This window comes from Protopterus annectens, chromosome 2.part2 (assembly GCF_019279795.1).
Source record: "Protopterus annectens isolate FY-2018-M chromosome 2.part2, PAN1.0, whole genome shotgun sequence".
NCBI lineage: Eukaryota > Metazoa > Chordata > Ceratodontiformes > Protopteridae > Protopterus > Protopterus annectens.
The window spans coordinates 1,120,447,684-1,120,471,436 of record NC_056730.1 but is presented as its reverse complement, the minus strand read 5'-3'; the positions used below and the strand labels follow the sequence as shown (position 1 = coordinate 1,120,471,436).

At 39.5% G+C, this 23,753-nt stretch overlaps 1 protein-coding gene across 2 annotated transcripts in view; it reads right to left on the bottom strand.

Moving 5' to 3' along the window:
* Nucleotides 1-12,611: 12,611 nt before the first annotated feature.
* Nucleotides 12,612-23,753, bottom strand: part of FAM189A2 (family with sequence similarity 189 member A2) — a 1,031,909-nt gene continuing 1,020,767 nt past the window's right edge. For both annotated transcript variants that reach the window (XM_044064351.1, XM_044064352.1), the window contains exon 11: nt 12,612-13,264. In XM_044064351.1, coding sequence (XP_043920286.1) covers nt 13,061-13,264 — 204 coding nt within the window. In that variant the 3' untranslated portion in view covers nt 12,612-13,060. The remainder of the gene's footprint in view (nt 13,265-23,753) is intronic.

Genomic DNA, 23,753 nt, shown 5'->3' with positions numbered 1-23,753 from the left:
AGGTAGCTGTGATTCTATATCCAGAAGCTTTGAATTTGTTCAGCAAGTAACCAAATTCAAGAGTGTAGCCAGGCCTACTGAGTGTACTCATCTGGGTACATGTCCTTCTCAGAGTATCTTTCAGAAACATTGTTTACACAATCAGCAAAATTTTAAATCATCTAAACAAATGTTTACAGCAAAGATCTATATACAACATGCTTGGAGATGAGATTATGCCTTTAGAACAAGCCTTTTTATGACTACGGGGGTGGGGAGGGCACAGCACAAAACAATCTATACATTTTAAATGTACGGGGGCAACATTTGGAGAAATTCATGCATTTTTAAAAGTTAGGTTGGTGGGGATACAATAATGTAAAGTCTGAGTACAAAACAGAAATCCTTGCCTAGACCTTGCTCAAACTGGAATGAGAGCAGAAAACGTGAAAAGTGCATTCAATGTATGCCGGTAGTAGCACTAAGTAAAAAGGAGATGCCAGGCAGACCACTTAAGAGTGCAAGTGCTGTCTTTCATTTTTGTAATACTAGTTTGGTCTTTACAAACAGTTCAGGTTAAAGTTTTAAAAAATGACATGATTAAGGCAGTTTCCAGGCAATTTGCAGAGAAAAAGTGTACGTCGCATTCCTACCTCCTGTAGTGTGCACTGCTTCTCAGGACTGCATTATTGGACTCGCATAGTGTGCACATTAGGTTCTAAGTAAATATCAAGCCACAGGATGCTTTTCTTACAAGTTATCAGATCAAGAGCAACTTTGTCACTGGCTGGTGAGGGGGTGGTGACAGATACTATTTACACTGTTTTTATTTTAAAATGTCGCATACAGTAATAAAAAAGTAATACTTTGTAGGAATTGTTACTTGCTGTGATCTTCCAAAATGAGATGTTTTTACCCATTTTTTTCAGTAAATGATTGCACATGAATATTTGCTGCCTGCTGCCGAGCAGAAAATGGCACTGTGCTTGTAAGACTACTTACATTTTGAACAAGTGTAAGGAGATATACAAATCTGAGTATCTTCACTTTTCGAACCCCATATAGGAATGGTTTTGAAAGTACATGTGTAACTTTAGTAATGTGTTAGGAAGTGTAACTAAGTACAGTGAGGAATGGTATTATTCAGCAAAATCACAAAGGTGTTACCTTTCAGTACTTAAATCAGACAGGCCGTTGGTGTACTGTCCTCTATAAATACACTCAGATGAAGCTGCACAAGGTACAGGTGTAGTTATCAAAATGCACTTGGATGAGCTCATGGGTAAGTTACCAGTCAGTCCCATACTAAGCCTTTATACAATATCCCATCACATGCAGCAACATACTCTTTATGAGAAGATGATAGTACCAACTGATGCTGCTTTAGTGACCAGTAAGTCACCTCAGAGTTTGCACTCAAGTTAACCGTCTAGAACACTTCAAAGAGAAAAAACATATACGGCTTAAACCTTCCTCACTCTACATGCCATACATTACCCAGAGAGTAAGACAAAACTGGAGAAGACTATAGCACCTTCTTACTCTAAAGTTTAACATAAATAATTATGCTTGTTAGCCCGTGTTTTGAACAAGAATATCCTAAGGATGGAACAAAAAGCATAGAAAGGGAAAATGGGCATGTCAGAATTAAATGTACAGTAGTGATGTTTTAACCCACAATTATCGCACAATAATTAGCAGGCTGCTTTGTGCAATGATTATGAAGGTGTACAGCAAGGCTTCATTTTTGACAATGTTTAGGTGTATACAGAATTGTAATTATCATACAGGTGGATAGGACGCTGAAGGACATTAAACATGGGATAGCATGCTGATGACTCCACAAGCTAATGAGGAATCATGTAGGCCTACTCCAAATTCTTAAATAATTTCCCCTCATGCCATGCCGCAATACTTAGAACCATATCTCTCAACTGTCCAGATTTTTGCATCACATTTTTGTCTGTTGCTCATAAAATTTGTGGTTTTACGGCAAATCTTTGAGGATTGAAGTCATTAAATAATGACAAACATTTGAGTTTCAGATTTCATATCCTTCTTGAAATGCATGCTAACACAATGCATTTTATTCTCGCAACTTTCTAAGTTTATGAGAGCAATATTTAAAATGTGTCCCTATTTGTTGTCCTTTGTCCCGCATTATTTTTGGCTCTGTCTAGAGTTCTTCTGCCAATAGGTTGAGAGGTATTAGAAAATTTATATTGGCAGTGAATGACTATTTCAGTCTTCAAAGTAACAATGTTGCCCATTGTAGTCAGTGGGTCTTGCAATTTAGCAACAGCTCTAGTTCTGTATTAACAGTAGTATTGAAGGCATAACATGGGAGAAAGCCAAACTCTTAGGGCAAGAAATCTGGACAAACCACAAATAGTGGAGGGACAAAGGCCCAAAAATAGGGACAGATTTTAAACATTGTTTTCATAAATTTAGTTACTAGAATAACTAGATTTCTGTTAGCATGCATTTTCTGAGGGAGTCCGTGTTGTACAGATTGCTTACAGATGACCTATGCCTTGCATATAAAGTGATCTCTGACCCAACTTTAATAGAAATGCTGCACATTCACAAGTCAAATGGCACACAGGTCACTCGCTTAAAGGACCTTAACCTGGTATGTGATATCAACAGAACTTGCTGGAGAGACAGATTTTCTCACAGAGGTTGCCCCACCTTTGAAACAAGCTTCCTATTCAAGTTAAACAAAGCCCATTGTTGGCCCTATTTAAGTGTAATTTGGACGATTGGATGGGTAACCAGAAATTCACCCCGGAGGTTCCACCTGTGTCCCTCTTGGACAGGAGCAATAGGTGATGATTTTAATGTCTGCTCGAACCAGACACCCATTGGAATATGGGTTGAACTTGGTTAGCCTTGTAAGGTCCCTGGGGCCCTTAGCTTAGTAACCTCTTATAATCCTATGATTCTATGAAACTCAAATGTGTGCCATTATTTAATGACGTCAATCCTCAGTGATTCGCCAGAAAGTAACAAACTTTCTGAGAAACAGACCAAAAACATGAGGGGGGAAAATGTGGACATTGTGAGAAATTATGGAGAGTTGAGCGGTACTGTGAGAGCCCACATGCTTGTAATAATAGTGCTGTCATACACAGCAAGCTGTGCTGCTATGGCTGTGGCTATGTGTCTGGCAGATTGGGCTAATGACCGCAAGTATATGCAGAGCTGATTTTCTGCAAGTTCTTCCCTTGAAACACAGGAGATGACTGAAATCTACTTTTTAGACAAAAAACTGACTGCACAACATGCCACCCATTGTGTTGCAGTCTTAATACAGTTTGCATGATAGAGTTTACCTGTCATACATGCAGTATTATAGCTGTCATACTGATGATGGTGTGGGGTCAGTAGCTGTCATACTGGTGATGGAGTGGGGTCAGTAGCTGTCGTACTGGTGATGGAGGGGGGTCAGTAGCTGTCATACTGGTGATGGAATGGGGTCAGGCACATTCACGAATCATGGGGAACTCTTCTGCAAGACTGGCAGTCCTTGGCTTGCACCAGGAATAGGTAAGCGAACTTATTAACATAGAATTTTTTCAATCCTACTACCTCTTCCTGGTGTAATGTACGCAGTTCAGTGTAGCAGTCCAACATTAAGTATGGGTTCTTAGCCCTACCCTAAGTATGACATCATACCAGAGGGCAGACATAATTTTATTTGTGGTGTAGCATTGGGCTCACCACTACCTTACCCCTGGTCTTTGGAATGCTATCTGTAGTGATTAGAGTTTCAGTTAAGTGGCAAATAATTGTATTGGTTTGTATTTTTATTTCTTTGTTTTGCTTTTTAAATACCATTATTATTATTTATTTTATTTATTTATTTATTTATTTTATTTTATTTTACATTTGTTGACTGGGCTAGTCCAACTGGATACATGTCCATTTTTAGTAGAGGCCCGAGGAGAAAAGCTCGAGAAAAGAACAATTTATACAAAATAAAAATATTTAACTATACATTCAAAAACAATTAGATAAGTATACATTCATGTACACTTGTTATTTCAGCAGCAGTAAGCAGATAGGGTAACACTATGAAGATTTTTGTTTCAGTCGTTTGGAGCAACAGTTAACATAGACAATTATAAGCATTAGTCAGTTAACATATTGTGTCGAGGAAGTTGACACAGCACAGTGATGGGTATGAAGACAGCAAATTATTTATATTTTTAGAAAAGAGAGCAGTAGCAAAGGTAAAATAATTGATGTAAAAAAAGGCTAAAGGCAAGGGAAGATAGTATCAGTCGGGCTTGGTGCATGGGCAAAGCCATTGGGATTTTAAGAAAATTCTTAATTGGTTCCTGAAAAGATGGGTGGATGTAGTAGAAGTTAGTTCAGTTGGGAGTTTGTTCCAAGTTTTACCAACAGAGTTAGAAAACAGACAGTCCCCTGATTTGTTTTTAGATTTTAAGGTGGCTGCTTGTAACCTATTTGCGGAACGTAGGGTTGGAAGGTTTTGATAAGAACTGAGGAGGTTACCGAGTATAGGTGTATTTGTAAGATGGTGTAAGATCTTGTGGATAAAGGTGAGTTGCTGGTAGAGTAGCTGATTTTGTATTTCCAGCCATCCTAGTAGTTTTAGATTTTGGAAGTGGTGGGTTCTAAATGGGGTACCCATGGCAAATCTGGCTATGTTGTTGTAAGAAGTTGCCAGTTTATTTAAATTGCTTTTGGTTAGGTTTGTGTATATGGGGGAGGCATACAGAAAGGTCAAAATCAGGTGAGTTTGAGCAATAGTAATCTTGGCTGATGCTGTGAGAAATGGTTTGAGTTTATACAGGAAACCAAGTTTTCTATTTACAGATTTAATAGTTAGGTTAATGTGTGTGTCAAAGTTGCGATTATAATCTATTGTTACACCTAGGAGTTTAGTGGTAGTGTCGGGAGTGATGACAATACCATTATTAGAGGTAAGTAAGAGACTGAGTGGAGGGTCTTCTGTGTGGGCGTAAACAGTAGTAGTTTTGTTTTATTTGGGTTCAAGAGGAGACACTGTTGGTGGAACCATTTTTCCACTGAGGTGAATACAGTTTGTGTCCAGTTTTGGAGTTCAGTTGGAGAGGAAGCAGCACAGATTAGAGTTGAATCGTCGGCATATTGTATGCAGGTAGTTTGGGGAAGGGAGTTTTTCAGATCATTAATGAAAATACTAAAGAGGAGTGGACCCAAAATAAATCCTTGTGGTACTCCAAGAGGGATCAGGAGCTGGGAGGATAAGTTGTTCTCCCAGTGCACTGCTTGTTGTCTGTTTTCAAGGTATGAATGAAACCATTTAACTGCTTGAGTATCAATTGAAAGAGATTTGAGAATATTTGATAGTAATTGGTGGTTCACCATATCAAAGGCCTTGGAGAGGTCTATAAAGAGAGCTGAAGAGAGCAGGTTACTATTTCTATTTTTATTAATGCAGTCAGTAAAGGATAGGAGTGCAGTGGTAATGCTGTGGAAAGGCCTGAAACCGTGTTGGCAGTCCACTAATATGTTATTTTCAAGGAGGTGATGCAGTAGTTGACAGTGAATACATCTCTCCATAACATTTGCTAGGGGTGAGAGGAGGTCTAGAGGGTGGAAGTTTGAGAGTTCATTTGAGTTGCCTCCCTTATGCAAGGGGGTAATATGTGAGATTTTCCAGAGGGATGGGATGTAGGATTCAGTAATGGTTCTATTTATTAGGATGGAGATTGGGTAGGCTAGTACTCCTGCTGCAATTTGCAGGTATTCAGCTAGGAGGACATCAACTGATGAAGTACATGGTTTTAGTTTAAGAAGTAGAGTGTGAATGAGGGATGTGGGAACGGGCTGGAGATGAAATGTTTGGGGTAGATTGGTCAGTGGAGGAGATTCTGTGGTGGTAACAGGTGGTAAGGTGTTAGCTAGGGATTGGACAGTTTCAGAGAAAATTTTTTTAAAAGTGTCAGCAATTTGGTTTGGGGGGGCTTTGAGTTAGGTTAGAGGGGGTAGGAGTTTTGGAGTGACCTGGATGCAGCAGTTTGTTGATTCCTGACCAGAACTTTTGTGGGTTTTGCTGTTGGGTTTGTTGGAGTTTGATGTAGTAGTTTTTTTTGTCAAGGACTATAGCTCCTTTTTTGTGGCATTTCGAAGCTGTCTAAAGTTTAGGTGATCTATTGAGTTTTTTGTTTTCCTCCATTTGGACCAGATTTTATTTCTTAGTCTAATGCTGTGCCTAGTCTCATTAGAGAGCCAGGGAGCAGGTTTGTTTTTAGTTCTGACAGTACATGAGGGAGCAAGGTTAGCAAGGATTTGCAGAAATTTATTGTTAAAGAAAGAGACTGCTTCGTCAAGAGGCAGGCATTTTAGGGGTGACCAGTTGCATGCTTTGAGCTCTGCTTGGAAGTTCACTGGGTTGAAATATTTTTTGTTCCTGGTTGTTCTAAATATTGTTTCATTGGGAATGGCGGCCTTTTTTCTAGTTATGAAGGTAAGGGAATGGTCACTAATTTCATCGGGAAGTATGCCGGGTTTGTAATTGAGGGGGTTGCTGTTAACTAGTATCCAATCTAAGGCCATTTGTTTCTTGCTAAGTTTGTGGGTCCTGGTAAGGAATGTAATGGTTTTGGTGAAAGCCAAATAAGTTTATATGAGTAGTAGGTTTGGGAGCGGTACAACCATTCCAGTCAATATTAAAATCACCAGAGTATGGTTTCTTGTGGGAGTGTCATTGAGAGCCAGCTAAGGGTATATTCAAGAGTGTTAATGTTATTTCCTGGGGGGATATATTAAACATATTAAATTATTGTTTAAGACATAGGCATACATACATTAATAGAAAAGAAAAAAATGTTGACATTTTTTCATTTACATACATTATACATTACATTTATGTTTTTTCTTTATAACTCTCATTTACTCCATTATATAAGTTGCTCAAATACTGCCATTTCTTAATCCTCACTACGAATCAACATTATTCTGCATGTACTGTTTGCACAAATTCAATATATATGTAATATGCTCCTTCCCTTTTCTGAAGATCCCATTTCCAGTTCTTTTATCCCATTTATAATAGTCAATACTTTAAATACAGTTGGTTTAGATTTTGATTTCTATATTCTAGTAAATGCTGTTTTGGTAGCCAATAGAATTAAAATTAATAAGACCTTACTATGTCTAGGCAATTCAGATTCTGTATCCCAGCTCAAAAGTATAATTGCCTTAGTTACAGCCATTTAGTTCCCCAATATTTCTGGCAGAGTATTCTGTAGAGAATTGTTACAATCTGCCAGCTCATTACATTCCCCTAAAACATGTTCGCAGTAATCTCTTTCTTCACCATCACACCTCTGACATTTACTGTCAACCTGTGGAAAAATTCTTTGAAGTCTGCTTGCGTTATAAAAATACCTATGCAGGCACTTCCAACCTCCTAAACCTTCTGGACTTTGTTGCATACTTGAGAGCCGTACACATGCCCTGCCATTGTTCCTTTGTAAATTACTCTTCTCTCTTCTTAATCTTTTCTAACCACCTCTGATTTATTCTTACAGTTGTCATGCAATATTTTATATGCCCTACTATCCCCTTTCTTGCAGAAGCTTCTGTTCTGGATTTAACTAAAAACTCTACCAGAGCATGTCTTCCAGTTATGATGCCCTTATCCCTTTCTCTTTGCCTCCATTCTGATACCAATCCCTGATAGGGAAGGTAGTCTCTAGCCCATAGTCAAAGCCTCTTCTTGGCCTCATCCCACCCTATTAACTCTCTAGTTATTTGCTCCCTATACCTTAGTTCCTTTGACAGTTTTTTTTCAGTTAATTCCAGTCCTTCTTGTTTGTTTTCTGTACCTCAACTTACAGTCATCCCTTTTAGCGAAATTTTCTTTCTCCATTCCTGTATTCGAGAATATTTTTTGCACCTTTATGAATATAATATTTCATATGGTTGTTTTTATTCTTCTGAAGGGTTTGCATCCAACCTCCCACTCTCTTCTTATTTTGTGACCCCCCCCCCACTTCATCATCATCCCTTAACACTTTGAATTATAACCTTTTTCTTAAGTTATGTATATTAGCCATAACTGCATAGCTCTAAAATAACCCTTCTACTCAGGTAATCCTAAACCACTATATTCTATTGGGAGGATCATCTTATCTCACTAAGTCTTAACTGTTTAGCAATGAATAGCTTGGATATTGTTAGCATCTTGGGTTCCTGTATATTACTAAACTAGTGGAGTGCTACTGAATTAGATTTACATGTGACACAACTTCATATTTTGTTAAATAAAACAATTTGTTTTCTATTATTACAGAAGGGTGTAAGTGACGCCTCTGTTATTAACTAAATGTAGGGTTGCTGTTTCTTGGATGTGAGGTAACATTCTAGTACTATTGTACCAAATGGCATGTTGTTTGGCCATATAATCAGATCCAGTATTAGCAAATCAGTTTACACATTTTTTTTTGTTTTTATTTTTCATTTGAAACTGCACTTTTGTGTTGAAATGCAACTTCAAAATTAGTGTTGTTTTGATTGGGTGTTTTTTTTTGGGGGGTTGCAAGATGTTCTCCGGTTCGATCCTTGGCTAGGGTGCCTTCTGTGTGGAGTCTGCATGTCCTCCCTGTGTTTGCATGGGTTTCCTCCGGGTGCTCTGGTTTCCTCCCACATCCCAAAGACATGCTGTAGGTGGATTAGACACTCTAAATTGGCCCTAGGTGTGAGTGTATGCGTGCCTTCTGTGGAAGGTTGGGCGCCAGGCTGGCAACTTGACACTGTAAACCTTCACTGCCAATCATTAGCAGACAGGTGATCCACTGTGGTGACCCCTAACCTGGAAAGAGCCAGAAGAATTACCTTTAGTTTGTATTTGGAGATCTTATGTGCATATGTACTTCAGTGAACTATAGCAGGCAGTTTTTCTGCTGCCAGAGTTTATACAAAAACATATTGTTTGCTGTACATGTTTTCACTTACTCCACAGTTGTGTAACCATGGAAGTAGGATATTTAAGTGAGGTGGTGTGAGGCTGGGAACCTTTTTTAACTTTAGAGTGAGCTTGGTGTTTGTGATATGTTGATATTGTGTGTTCTACATTAGCGGTCTCACTGGTAGTGACTTCTGTTTACTGATGTGTACCTGTTGCACCAAAATGTCTATGATACACCAATGTAGAACAAGGAGTGCTCATGTTTAAGGAAAAGGGAAGCAGGCACATGAGGATCAAAGCACAACATAAGGATGTCTTCAAGAGAATCTTCTGTGGGTTCCCTAGTAATTGTGTAAAGATGGATGGAGAGTTTTTCATTTTGAGTGGAAAAAAACAGTGTTTGAAATGGCATTTGCAGATTATTTGGAAACATTTTGTTTGGGGGTTACTGTGCCCCTATATTCCTTATTATTATGTATAAGTGTGAGTTTGCATGCCTGAAGTAAGGAAATATCTTTGCTTGTAGTACCCCTATTAAAGAACTGGATTTCCATTCAAGTGTGCAAATTGTGATTCACACGCATGTTCTCCACAAAATTAGATGACAGTACAGTGGCATAATAACAGGGGCTTATAGAGGCCTGCCTCTCACAGGACTGTATATAAGTAAGTATATATAACAAGACTATAGATTCCATGAGAGACTTCATGGTATATTGTTACCCAAGTACAAAGTTTTAATTATCCGTGTTATATATGAGCTGTAAAAAGGTATTTAAGTCATGACATGGCCACCTGCTTCTGTCTCCAGTTGTGATAATATGTGAAAGGTTTTACTTACTACCACGTATGCACATTTTGATATGAAACCATATCAATTTATTAGTGCATTGCAATGATTGAAAAATCATACTAGTTTATTTATTTAACCTGCAATTTAAAGAATGAAACATAAAGACAGGGAAAAATGTTCAACAGCAAGAAAATCATTTCTATTTAAACATTACAAAATTAATTTTCAGACTAGTGGTATAGCAGCATTTACTTCAATTTTCCTGCAAGGCAAGGCATAACACAAATAACTCATCCATTATGGGGAGATGAATGGCCACAGTTTGGTACTCTTCTATTCATAAAAGCACACGAGGTTGGCTTAATGATGAAGGCATTTACCTTAATGGCACAAGGTGTAGGGTTTCATTCTCACCTTTGGGGAAATTGGCTAGGCTTAAAATGGCCTACAAGGGCATTAATCCTACTATTAACCTATGAATCTCCTGCAGCAGTGATCCTTATGAAGACTGTAGTACAGTTGGGTGAGTATACTTACTATGGCAGAAAATGTTCAAATAATAAGATATCATCTGCAGAGCAGGCTCCCTCCTCCCTACAGAACAGGGTCCCCTCCTCCCGCCACAACAGGGTCCCTTCTTCTCTCCCTCCATGTCTGACGTCCTGCACATGTTATGGGCTTGGTGGACTTTGTATGTAATTAGCTCTTTGTCAGTTGCTGACTTTATGGGCCTTTGTGTGCCATTATTATATTGTAAAATAGTAACTCATACTTTGTTGGTGTGTTTTTGCACTACCCTCCCTATCATGTTAGTAGGACGTATATTTTAGTGACCTGATAACTTCTAGTTCAGCACAGCAGTGCAGCAGTATTAGTATTCCTGCATGAAACTACTTCATCTTCTTGTTTGTTCCCTGGTTGACATGCCTTCTGTATGGAATTTGCATGTCTCCCTGTGCCCACTTAGACTTTTGTTAGAGACTTTGTTGTTTGTCTAATGTACATGAGGTAGGTGGGTAGGTGAATTATTGTTACTTAAACTCCCTGCAGGTGGGTGTTCTGTGATGGAATGGTGTACCATCCAAGAGTGTCTACCACCTTATGTTCTTTGCTTGCTGGGGTAGCCTCTGTCTCCCCTTGACTCTGAATTGGTTTATGTGGATATTAAAAATAGCTGAACATTTTTCATATACTACTACACTTTATATGAACATTTTCTAACCAAAACTATATTGCAGAGACAGAGATGGCTATGCACTTAGATAAATCAGACAGGTCACGTTTTCCTTTGTTGGATGAATTAGAAGAAAACCGCCTTATAGCAAAGCTATGAAACCTGAGGTCTGTAAAACATTCTGGAGGTGCTGCTGTATACAAACTTTGTTTCTCCATGAATAATTTTCTTTCAAATTATGTCCCTTCTACTGTGTTCTGCACTTTTCTTCTACCCCTACTTATTTAGATCATTAAAGACAACGCAAGCCATGAATCCATGCTGATGGAACCAAATTATTCATCAGATTGACATATTTTTTTCCTTTTTTTGGTACCCCATGCCTTCTGACTGTCAAGTCCAATAATTGTGACCATACCCATTTATTTCCTGGCACTAGTACCAAAACTATTCACAGACTGGCCATCATCCAGGCAGCCATGAGGGGTCTCCTGTTTTCTGGCTCTAACACCCTAGGCAGCTGATGTGCATACCTGCAAATTCAAAGAAATTCTGCTGTTTACCCTGTGCATGTGCACTCTCCTGGATATATGTGATGGACACTTATGTGACTACATTTTGGCCTCCGTTCTCATATGTTGCATACTGTACCACTCCTTCTTCCGTAGCTACCAGCACTGTAGCAGGCCAGACTCAATCCCTCCCCATAATGGGTGAGCTGGCCCTAGCTGTGTATTCCCATATTCCGTCATTGGCTCTTCCAGCATCTGGGTTACTGGTGATACCAAATCATTGGGTCTGTGGTCAGGGTTTACTCCATACACCACAGATCTGGCATCAGACTGATAATCTCTAAAGAGAACTTACCTTGTAAAATTACGTGCAGTATACTGAAGAGATAGCTTCCCTCTAGTCGCAGAATTTCAAACACTGAATGAAGCAGTTTTCACAGCAGATATAGAAGCAGTTTTAATAATCTGCCCGTCTGAACCATAAGACAGTGCAGCAAAACAACACGTGAGTGCATCTGCGACTTGTAACTGTCAAATAGTGCACCTTGACCCTTTGATGTCATGCATGACAGAGTGATGAATGATATCTGAGTTAGAGGTGCATAAATAAGAAGTAACAGCTACACATTCCCACCCTAATACAGCCAAAACATGCCATTAAAATTACTTTTACCAGTTTCATGGCTTTGAAAAATGGCTTTTGTTTTAAGGTTTACACTTCATAAAGGACAGAGTTTACAAACAGTATGAGCTGACATTGTGGGCAACAAGCTGGTATGAGCTGGATGTTTATGAGAGCACATACTGAAATTAGTGACTGACCAATGAACAGTCACAGAGATAAAAACTGGAAAAGGGTATTTCAGTACATGTCGAAGAAGCCAGACACCTTAAAAAGTGGCATTTATTATCATTGCATGCAAATATGCATTTGGTAAGTGAAGGAGGGTACGGCTCCTTGAACAAATCTATAATAGATTTTGAAACTATAAAGACAGATATTAGAGATTTGATATTAAATAATTAGAGGAAAATTAAATGTCTGAGTCTACTGAGAAAGGAACTAGCAACTGTCAAAGGTAAATGAGAGACTTCAACCAATCTCTGCCTATACCATGGGTAAATTCTAATGCGAAGAGTTCTGAATAAGGGTAGATATGACCTCCTAATTCAAGGTCCTACCACCTTCTACATGATGAAATTATTTGAAACAGTATGTTGTCTTAATTAAATATAGATATATGCATTTTATTCTTATCTTTCATACATATATACACATCGGCACACGGATATATGTACAGTAAATATATACACACAGTTTCTTAATTCCTTGTTATACATTGAAGGTTCACTGGTGTTAAAATTCACATGAGGTATATGTATGAGGAATAGAATTACATATACTCTGACCCTTTTCTTCTGTTCTGTAAGAAAAGTGCTACCTTTTACATTATGGCACATTCTCAAGTTAGAGGATGTTATTTCCTCTCTGAAACTTATATATACTGGTGGCACAAAATGACATGCTGCATAAGGATAGACCATTTTGCTGTAATGTTCTGGTACACCTCTTTCAATGACTCCTGTTTTTTCTTCATTATCAGCCAGTGTGACATTACATTATATATATATATATATATATATATATATATATATATATATATATATATATATATTTAAAGGACAGTTTCTTGCACAACTTCAATTAGACTGTGAGGTCGTTCATGCTGTGTTCTTTGTTCCCGTCTTTCTACTCGACGACATTCGTCTTTTGTAAATGTGCTCAGATCTCCACAACTTTCTAGGTGCAATAGTCCAGGATGCTTTCTAAATGGCAATGTGTGGGCCTTTGATGTGCGTGGCTGTGAACTTGTCATCACCTTAACATAAACACAAAGAAATAGAGTTTTATTGTTATATTAGTTCTTTTGACAAGGCAACAAGAAAATATTTTTTCACCTTTTTTATTAGACCAGTGTCTCTATTATAAAACAAATCAGCTTCCTGAATTTTGAGTTTACACAACACTAAATAAAGGGTTCTCTTCAGAAAGATCGATAACTTGTATGCATATGTTTCAGGATGTATCAGAATGCTGCCATAGAAATATCAGCTAAACGAAACTTTGTTTACAGCACCTCATCAAAGTTTATGAACATAAGTTATAACAAGCAGAATGCAATACTAACAAGAATCAGTCATAATTCTGCAGTAGTGGATAATCATCTGCAACTGTTTAGGTGAAAAGCAATATCTAGCAAATAAAATTAAGTACCTCACTTATGACTTTTTTGAGCTACACAACTGCACAAACAGGCTTGCAATTCAGATCCACCCTTAAGTGGGGTGAGACGTGATGTAGAGTTGCTAGAGTCTGTACATACCATGGGTATGTATTACAACCATTGCCATTTTAGGTGAATGTAAGTCTCAGACATATTTCTATAGTTTGTAAGAAAATTAAAGAAGTTGTGTCTAAGAATAAAAACGAAAATAATGCTCAGAAAGTGTTTTCCTGAATTCAGTGACTATTGTGTCTAATGTTGAAGCAGACAGGCAACTAAACTTTCTTATTCACAGAAATCAAGTGAACAAGGGCTATTACTGTGATATCCCCTAGCTCTAAGATGTTGGAAAAGTGCATTCACATTCAGCTGAGGCCCTGTCTACTACATAACGACCTCCTATCCTCAACACAAAATGGTTTCAGACCAGGCCACAGCACTACCACTGCCCCTATTTCTTTCCTGGATTCTGTTAACAGAGCTTGTGACAACAGAAAAGTAGTATCTACCGTATTCTTAGACATATCAAATGCATTTGATACTGTTTCCCACGCTTTTGCTACTATCACAACTCACTAACTTTAGATTTTCTTCCACTACTCTCAACTGGTTCTCTACCTATCTAAAGGCAGGCAACAGGCCTTCAAATGGCAAAACTTTATCTCTTCCTATATTAACTCATCTAATGGAATTCCTCAAGGCTCTATACTTGGTCCCCTCCTTTTCAATATTTTTATTTACAATTTCCACACATCTACTCTAGTTTCCCACCTTTCTATACCTAGTTGTATCCGGATTTCAGATTTTGCTGACTTCTGGGTAGTGTTTTAGTTTCTGTGTTACCCATACCTTACTAAGGTGGAAGGAAGTTTGTTTGTTCATCAGTGAGAGTGGTGAACCTTGGGCTGCCTATCTGTCTCTGGAGAAGTGGTTTCTTTATTGGCCAGTTTGGGCTAATTCTATCTCTTTTGATCTTCCTGCTATAAAAACTGTAATTGCGCGTTTTTTGCACTAGTATCGCCTCAGCAAGAGCCCACCTGGTGTCCTGCAGAGCCCTACAGCAGTAGAGAAAAAAGGAGACTTTGCACTGATTTGTGACTGCTGGTTTGATTTTTAATCTTATTTCCACCTAAACACTCTGTTTTTAGAGCTTCTGAAACTTTTAAAGCATTTAAATCTGTTTACTGCACCTTTTTGTGACTGCACTTTTTAAAATCATTTGCAAGTGTATATTTAGCTGTTTTACTTTATTTTCCTACACACTCAAGTGCGATAGCTGTTTTCTGTTTAAAAAGTACTGTTTTAACTGTATTTGCTCTATTTCTTCTTAAAAAACAAAAAAAAAAAAACCCAAAAAATACTTTCTCTACTCTAGTTTCCCGCCTTTCTATACCTAAGTGTATCTGGATTTCAGATTTTGCTGACTTCTGGGTAGTGTTTTAGTTTCTGTCTTACCCATACCTTACTAAGGTGGAAGTAAGTTTGTTTGTTCATCAGTGAGAGTGGTGAACCTTGGGCTGCCTATCTGTCTCTGGAGGAGTGGTTTCTACTCAGAAATTGTAGCTTTATTGGCCCGTTTGGGCTAATTATATCTCTTTTGATCTTCCTGCTATAAAAACCGTAATTTTTGTGCTCCGGGCAGCACCAGTTAGCTAGGGTTAAATTATTCCCGGAGCCATAAAGTCTGCACCTCAATTTTTCCCTTGAAACTAGCCTTCTCTCGTTCTAAGCACTCAATTCAGCTGTAGTTTACCCTGCACCTGATCTGTACTGATAGTAAATCCCTGCACTCAAGCACTCAAATCAGCGCTTTCTGACTAGCACTTGTTACAAAAAAGTGACAGAAGCACTAACAAACTATATTGCGTGATCCCCAACAATTGTTTGTAGGGAACAGTCTAATTACTCTCCCTCCAGGTAAACAAGAATAAGTTCCTCAACCCATTAAAGCATGTCCAAGAGCCAGCTCCCAGTGTATTCTCCTGTTCACCTGATGAATCTGGACATCCTGAGACAGTGTCACAACTGCCTCATGTACACAGACAACCCTCTCCTACCACATGACACCAAAATCTGTGAGAGATGCACTTACACAGTCAAACTTGAGGCAAAGCTCTCTCCAGCCATGACTGGAATTGACAGTCATGAGGAAAAGGTACCAACCTGCAACACCCCAATTACTTCACATAGACCCACCAAACAAGCAACTGAAAATCCCACACATAAATACACAAAGACATATTTGGAAGCTCTAAATAAAAATCTGTGGAAACAACAGAGACCTCCAAAGCAGACACACAAGCAACCTACACCCACAAACACACAGCAACCAGTGTGCCACACAACCACAGCCCTTAAGGCAAAACACCATACCTAACACACTTGTAATAGGTGACTCCATAGTCAGGCACACTGATGTCCCACTCACCAGGCTGGACAAAGAGAAGGTCACTGTCAGTTGCTTTTCGGGCACCAGAATCCGCCACATTACCCAGGCACTCAGGTCATCCACAACAAGTACAAATATGACTCTGTCATTGTCCATGTTGCTGTGAATGACCTGAAATGTACCTCCCTGGATTACATGAAAAGGGACATAGAAGAGCTCTCTGATTATGTAACCAAGGCAGGTATGATCCTAGCCCTGAGTAGCATCTTACCCTCACCAAGAATGATACCTCAGTACAAGGATAAAATGATAAATTTCAACAATTAGCTTAGTTTCTGGTGTCATTCAAAGGGGATCCAGTATCTGTCTGCCTGGGATGACATGCTCGACAAGCTTCAATGCTTCGCCAGAGATGGCTTGCACCTGTCACCCCTGGGATTCAGGATACTGGCAAAGGCTCTTGCCACCTCCAGTGTGCCTTTTTTTAGGCAAGGCTCAAAAGACAAACCCACCATCATAATAAGTACTAGTGACAAAAAACTGAGGGTCATGCTGCTCAACGCTAGGAGTTGAAACCTCAAAATACACTCTCTTGAGGCACTCCTCAAAATGGAGAACATCGATATCTGTGCAGTAACAAAGACCTGGTTCAAGGCTCAAGAGAGCACCCCAGCGATTCCAGTCTGCAACTCATACCACACATTTCGGCCACAAAACCCGGACCGAAATACAAAGGGAGGAGACGTATCCATATTCATCATGGATAACCACACCTCCAGACTGGTTGCAAAGTATGATGCCTCGGAGATCATCCAAGTACAACTGACAATGGGCAAAACTGCAATCCAGATTGTAGCTTGCTACAGATCACCATCCCTGCCCCAAGACACCCACTCCTCATTCCTCGAGGTACTGGAAAACATGAAGGTCCAACCGAACACCCTAATACTAGGTGATTTTAATTACCCAAACAGCAACTGAGAAAACTACAGAAGCACTAATACCTTTGCTCAGCGCTTCCTGGAATATATTAACTCAAATGCCCTGGACTAGCTTATAAACACCCCCACAAGGAGAAACAATATACTGGACTTGGTCATCACCAACATGGGGGACAAGTGCTCCACACCTGAGGTAAATTCCTCATTGGTCAGATCAGACCATAAACTCATCACCTTAGATATCCACTTACCGCCCCCCCTCCCCCAAGTAAACAACGGTGAAAAACTTCTCCAAAGCAAACTTTATGCTACTCAAGACAGAGATGGCAAACTTTGTTACTCCCTCTCAGAATGTCAATATGATTGAATCTGCTGTATCCTACACAAAAGCACTCTACAAGCACTTACATGAGTGCATGGACTGTGCTATCCCAAACAAGACTGAGACCCACTTCTCCAAAACCAGTCTGGTGGACCCCGGCCATAAATAAGCTCTATAATAGAATGAAGAAATTATTACAAAAAAGAGTAAAAACCCAGGAATGGAAGTGCTCCCTGACCAACCTCAGTAAAAAGCTAAGAACCCTTATAAAATCCTCTAAGGCGAGCTTTGAAAGAAAAATCGCAACAGACACCAAAGACAACCACAAAGCATTTTTAGGTATGTCAAGAATCTAAATAGCAACTCTCAGATCTGCTCTGAACTACAGGATAGTGGTTCTAAATTCACGGAACCAACTGATATTGCCAACATGTTGGCAGGCAGGTTTAGTGCAAATTTTAATCCACCCTCACCCTCTAAAAGGCCCATATCCATACCAGAAGGCTGCTGTCCCAAAAATCACAGACACCCAGGTGAAAATAGCACTCTCCAAAGCAAAAGAACACAGCATCTATGGGTCCAGACAGCATCCCAGACTGCATGTTACATGAACTCCAAAACTAATTAATCCCTTACCTTAATACCATGTTCAACTGCAGCCTCACCACAGGCTATGTGCCCACTGAGTGGCATACAGCAACAGTTATCCCACTCCACAAGGGAGGTGCCACCACTGACTCCGGGAACTACCGCCCCATCAGCCTAACAAGCCTTGTCTGCAAGGCCATGGAGTGCATCATCATGGAACTCATAAACAACGACATTGGGAACCTACAAACCATAGACCCTACCCAGTGTGGGTTTGTAAAGGGAAGGTCATGTCTCCTAAACCTGGTTGACTTCTTCGAGGTGGTTACTAAAGCAATAGATGAGGGAAAAGTGGTCCACACAGCATACCTTGACCTTGAAAAGGCCTTCGATACAATCCCCCATTTGGGAATTATAGACAAACTCACCAACCTAATTATAAACCCCTACATTACAAGATGGGTTGCTAACTGGCTCAAGGATAGAACTCATTCAGTGAGAATAGGAAACGCTAGATCCAACTCCAAACCTGTGACAACTGGAGTACCACAGGGCTCAGCCTTGGGACCCCTCCTGTCTGGTATCTACTTCTCTGAAGTACAAGCAAACACGGAGGGACTATGGCTAATAAAGTTCGCAGATGACTGCAAACTGGGTACCATAATTGAGAATTCTACTGATGTAGACACCCTCCAAAACGGTCTCACTGATACAGATATATGGTGCCAAAATCATGGCCTCAAGCTAAATGCCAAAAAGTGCATTGTCATCCCTTTTGGGAAAAACCAAGTACCCATGAATTACAACTAGGTGGCAACCCACTTAACACAGAGAGTGTGATAAAAGACCTAGGGACTCAGGTGGATAGCAACCTCTCCTTTGACAACCATATCGCTAAAGTGGTTAGAAAATCCTTCTACATGGCCCACCTTATCACAAAGGGGTTTGCATCTAGGAAAAAGGATGTTATTGTCCCCCTCTACTCATCACTCATTAGACCCGTTATTGAATATAATGCCCCATTCAGGATGTACCTTGCAAGACACCTGCAACAACTGGAGAAGCCTCAAAAATACCTCACAAAGAGGATAACAGACTTTAAACAGATGCCCTATGCCATGAGGCTAAAAAAACTCAAACTGTACTTGGTCACATACCGGCTACTCAGAGGTGATCTCTGCCTGACATACAAGGCTATGTCAAACCCAGAATTGCTGGAAATGCTCCACCTAAGGAAAACCCAATACACCCGAGCTACACACTCAAGGGACCTAAACCTTATCTCAACAATAAACAGGATGTGTTGGAGGGATGGATTCATGTCCCAGAGACTCCCCTTGCTCTGGAATAAGGTCCCCATACAGGTGAGGCAGAGCTCCTCATTAGTACTCTTCATGAAGAATCTTGATGAGTGGATGGGAAACAGGAAATTCACCCTGGGAATCACTTCTGTGGCCCTGCTCAACAGAGGCGCAGGTAACTAAACCATGTGGGAAGCGAACGCCGTAACATGTTGGCTAGGCTTAATCATGCCCTAGGGCCAATAGCCTAGTACCTACCTATGAACCTATGAACCTATGATGCTGTTTTATGTCAGGCTCTTTTCTGCACAACTACTACCTATCCTATAACCAGGCCAAACAATACATCTGAAGTTAGAAGGAAAGAAAATTGGAACACAACAGGTGCTGCAGTGCAGAAAACTAATGATCCTAAGTCTTATATGATGCAAACAGAGGATGGCACCATAGTTAGATAAAATCAGGGACATATTCAAGTTGTTTCTCATAAGCCTCAATCTGAATGCTGTGTGCCAGGGAGTAAACCTAAAGGGTTTGTGCTAAGGACAACCAGGTCAACATTTAGTAAGAGTGTTCTTGTCCCCTTGAGGGCATTTTGGTAACCCAGTATTTGAGACAGGGGTGGCAGTTCAAAATCCACAATGTTTGATGGCAAACCAGGTACTGTCCATCCGAGCGTGACTCTTCCTGATTTTGTTAATACTACTTTGCAGAGTGACCCCAGTCATAACACTGTTTGCTATAATTGTTTGTCTAATAATTTTCCTTCCACAGAGTGCAATTCTAGCTCTAGGTCCTTCGCTGTGCGAATGATGCATACTGTGAGAGAAGTTAAAGTACTGATTTACTATATAGAGTGCAACTGAGTAAAATGGTCAGATAGGTGACAGTATGATTTTTTTCTTGTTGAAAATATTTTGCTTAATAATGTCTACCTTAATTGTAATGTTTTGTGAATAATCATACTTAACATATGTTAAAATGTTTAGAGCATTGCATAACTAATAGCATTCAAAGAAGTTGAATGTGTGCCTTGATTGGATCAGTCCAGAGTGTTTAATGCATGTGGGCATTGGCTGTGTATGTATCTCATATTTTGAAATGTCAGAGAGCTGTTTTTCACACCTTAGGAGGGGGAGATGTGACAAGAAATAATGTAGTGCTGCTTTAGTCTGTACATGCTGTTAATCTGTATTATACCCATTCTCATTCTGAGACAGTTGTATAGCATTGTTGTTTTAAGGAGGATTGTATCCTTTAAGGTATTAAATAGTGCATGTTAACCAGTGTATTCAAGATGGGTAAAGTGTTATCATTTGTATCATGCTTTCATTTTGGATAGAATAAAGTATTATTTTGTTAAAAAGCTAGTGTATCCTGATATTAATGACAAGAGGTATGCATCATGACTCCCACAAAGCAGGGAGCTTAGTAAACTTAGTCATGTAGACACATATTTAGATAGCTTACAAGGCAGAGGGGGTAGACTAAAGCTACAAGAGAAGGAAAGGGGCAAGAGGAAGGAAGGAAGGAAGGAAGGAAGGAAGGAAGGAAGGAAGGAAGGAAGGAAGGAAGGAAGGAAGGAAGGAAGGAAGGAAATTCATTGGCCATAAATGTGATTAATTAATACAGATGGAGGGACTTTCTCTGCATTACTGATACTCTGAAGTGACTGAGGGCTATACTTGTAGTAGGGGTGAGAGAGATTGAGTAGCAAAGGATTTACTGTTCTGGATGGATGTTGTAGGACAAGGTGCTGCCTGCAAGCTCTGTGGCAATCACTTAGAATCACAACACCCAGGAGTCACAAAGGGTTAGAGCCATAAAGTGAAAAGCATTGCTTAGGCCAGTTGCATAAGGGAGTATCTCCAGCCCCACACTTGTGCTGCAAAGCATCTGTGACAGTTGTGATCTGTAAATATTGCAGATGCCCATCTCCCTAGTCCTTATGGTATCACAGAGAAAACCCATTGACTATATGTGAATCTTTATATGGTCATAACCCCAGACAGGCTAGACCAACTGAGTGATGGGCCACTCAGAGCATAGCCCAGTCCACTATTTCAAATGACTGGAGTACATTCAGGTTAGTGACACTAGAGTTTGGTGAAATGGTTTAAAATGTTACTTGGTGGAAAAAAAGACCTGGATTTCTGAGTCACAAAAACATGGTACGTGAAGAACCATTGCTGGGATACAAGAACAAGAGAAACACAATCTGCACAAGAACAGGAAGGGAAAACAAGACGGGCACTGAGCACTTATGTAACAAAAGATAAGGAGACACTGTAACTACAGACTGATGGAGGAGTGTCAGAAACACTGTATTTCACCTTGGAGACAAAATGGGCAGCTTTATACAGATCACCATTTCAAGAGAGGAAAATGTCAAGGACTGACAAAAAGCATTCTTAAAATGGATGAAAAATGAGAACTGCTGTCAAAAAGGGACCAAAATATTTGAATGGCATTTCCAATTGAAACACTTTTGATTCAACTACCCAAAACAGGGACACATTTTAGATGTCAGCCTGTCTGACTTAGAACAGGCTGACTTTAATTTCCAGTCAGCAGATGAATTTTGTCTTTGTTGCCAAAATGTCTTTTTCTTTCTTGTTGTGCAACAAGAGGAGATTATAATTTGTTAGGGGGAGTAGGAGTCATAGCACCTGATGAGAAGTGCGGGCACTTAGCTCTCTGAAGAAAATTAACTATTCTGTAATCCACTGTATAAAATCACATTTGTAACTGGTAGTTATTATGACGTACACAAGTCAGCAACTTAGAAGTACAGACCATGAAGTAGAAACGATTAATTCTGCCAAGAGTATATTTCACATTTCAACAGGTAATACACATAAAAAGTGCTGAAATATACAATGGGTTAGCTTGTATAGATAGAATATATGAAGATGCCTACTTTATCATGATCTGCGTGAGCTGTTTATTTGTTTAGTTATATGTAAATTTGCTAAAAATGTTGGCTATTTACGTCAGCCTAAAGTAGCCAGTCTTAACTGAGCTGGCCACTCCAAATGTAACGTCTTTTTGATGACCTTCCTGGAGAATACCAAAAACAACTTGATTTGGAATATATGGAAGAGAGGATAACTTTAAATGAGGCACTTTCAAATGAGGTGAGAGACAGTATTACAGATTTAGAAATACAATTTTTCTACTGGGTGCGAGTAAATTTCAGTGGAGCCACAAAATCAAGCCATATTAGAGTAAATGTGCTAGACTTTCAGAGGACTTTGACTTTATAAAAGACTGACAAATGCCTAAAGAATGCAGTAGTAAACATATCAAAAAGAAATAATGAGACATTATTTTCCTTTGTTATGATTGCCCTCACACATGCACACCAGAAAACCCTCTGTTTTAGCTTTTGCCCATTCATTCCCTGCTCCAGTACCCCACAAAAGCCATGTTATGGGATGCCAAGGCTGATAACTGATAGGCCTCCGTTTGTATTTTGCAGATCCTACCCTTGTCTTTTGCTTTTTAGTTGCTGTGGTAAATGAGAGTTAAGGGGAGGTCAGAGAGCAATCTTACAAGAAACTATGAAAGTTCACTCTGCAACTGCTGCCTTTTGAATATCTGACCCTGGAACTGAGAGTGTTAATTATTTTATATATGCAAACCTGTCCCTATGTTAGTGTGACTGGGCTTGGCAAGTATCAGTAGCATCTTTTTTTTTAATTTTTTATAGGAGGGCAAGGACACTTCATCACAAGGGCTGTGGGAAGGGGATTACTCATCTTTGTACTTCATTTGAATTACATAACCACTCTTTCTCAGCACCACAGAAGCTTCTTTACCTGACTGCTCAAATATTGTAAAATAAATCAGTGAGAAGTGTATGCTCTGGTCTATGGATATACATATAAATAAATTCAGAAGAGAGCACTTCATGTTATACAGGGTGTAACAACTCTCTTCCTAACACCAAGTATGATGACACAGCTCATACTCTGGGGGTACTAGCACCTAACAGAACTTCATACTTCTGCAATAATTCCCACAGCGTTTTTCAGAGAATATGTTTCTAAGCCCCACTACAGTTGTATAAAACAAAGGCAAAATAGTTTGGTAAACTACTGTGGCCCTTTAAAGGTCTGTGCAGGGCCAGAGAACTGATCTGCTCTGCCAAGGATATCACTGCTCTTGAATGTAGTCTTAAACTAATGGGGATATCTCTTCTCAAGCACTCCATGAAATGCCTTCCAAGAAACTATATGTGATACCTTTAATGGTGGAGTACATCCTCTGCTCTGCCTCTCTCAAAACTGGAATCATCACCTAAGAAATGTCATTTCAGAGGCATGCTGGTGGTCTAGCTTCCATGTAATAGCAAATAAGAGTTTTAACCACAACATTCTGATGATATCCTTTTCTTATAACATCTCTAGAATTTTCTCTTGCATACTAACTGCCTTTTCATTACAAAGGAATTTGTTTGTTACAGCAACTTTATCAGAAAACATAAACACTGCAGCAAGGGAGGATTGTAGTCGTCCCCAAATTTCCGTTATCCTCTTGA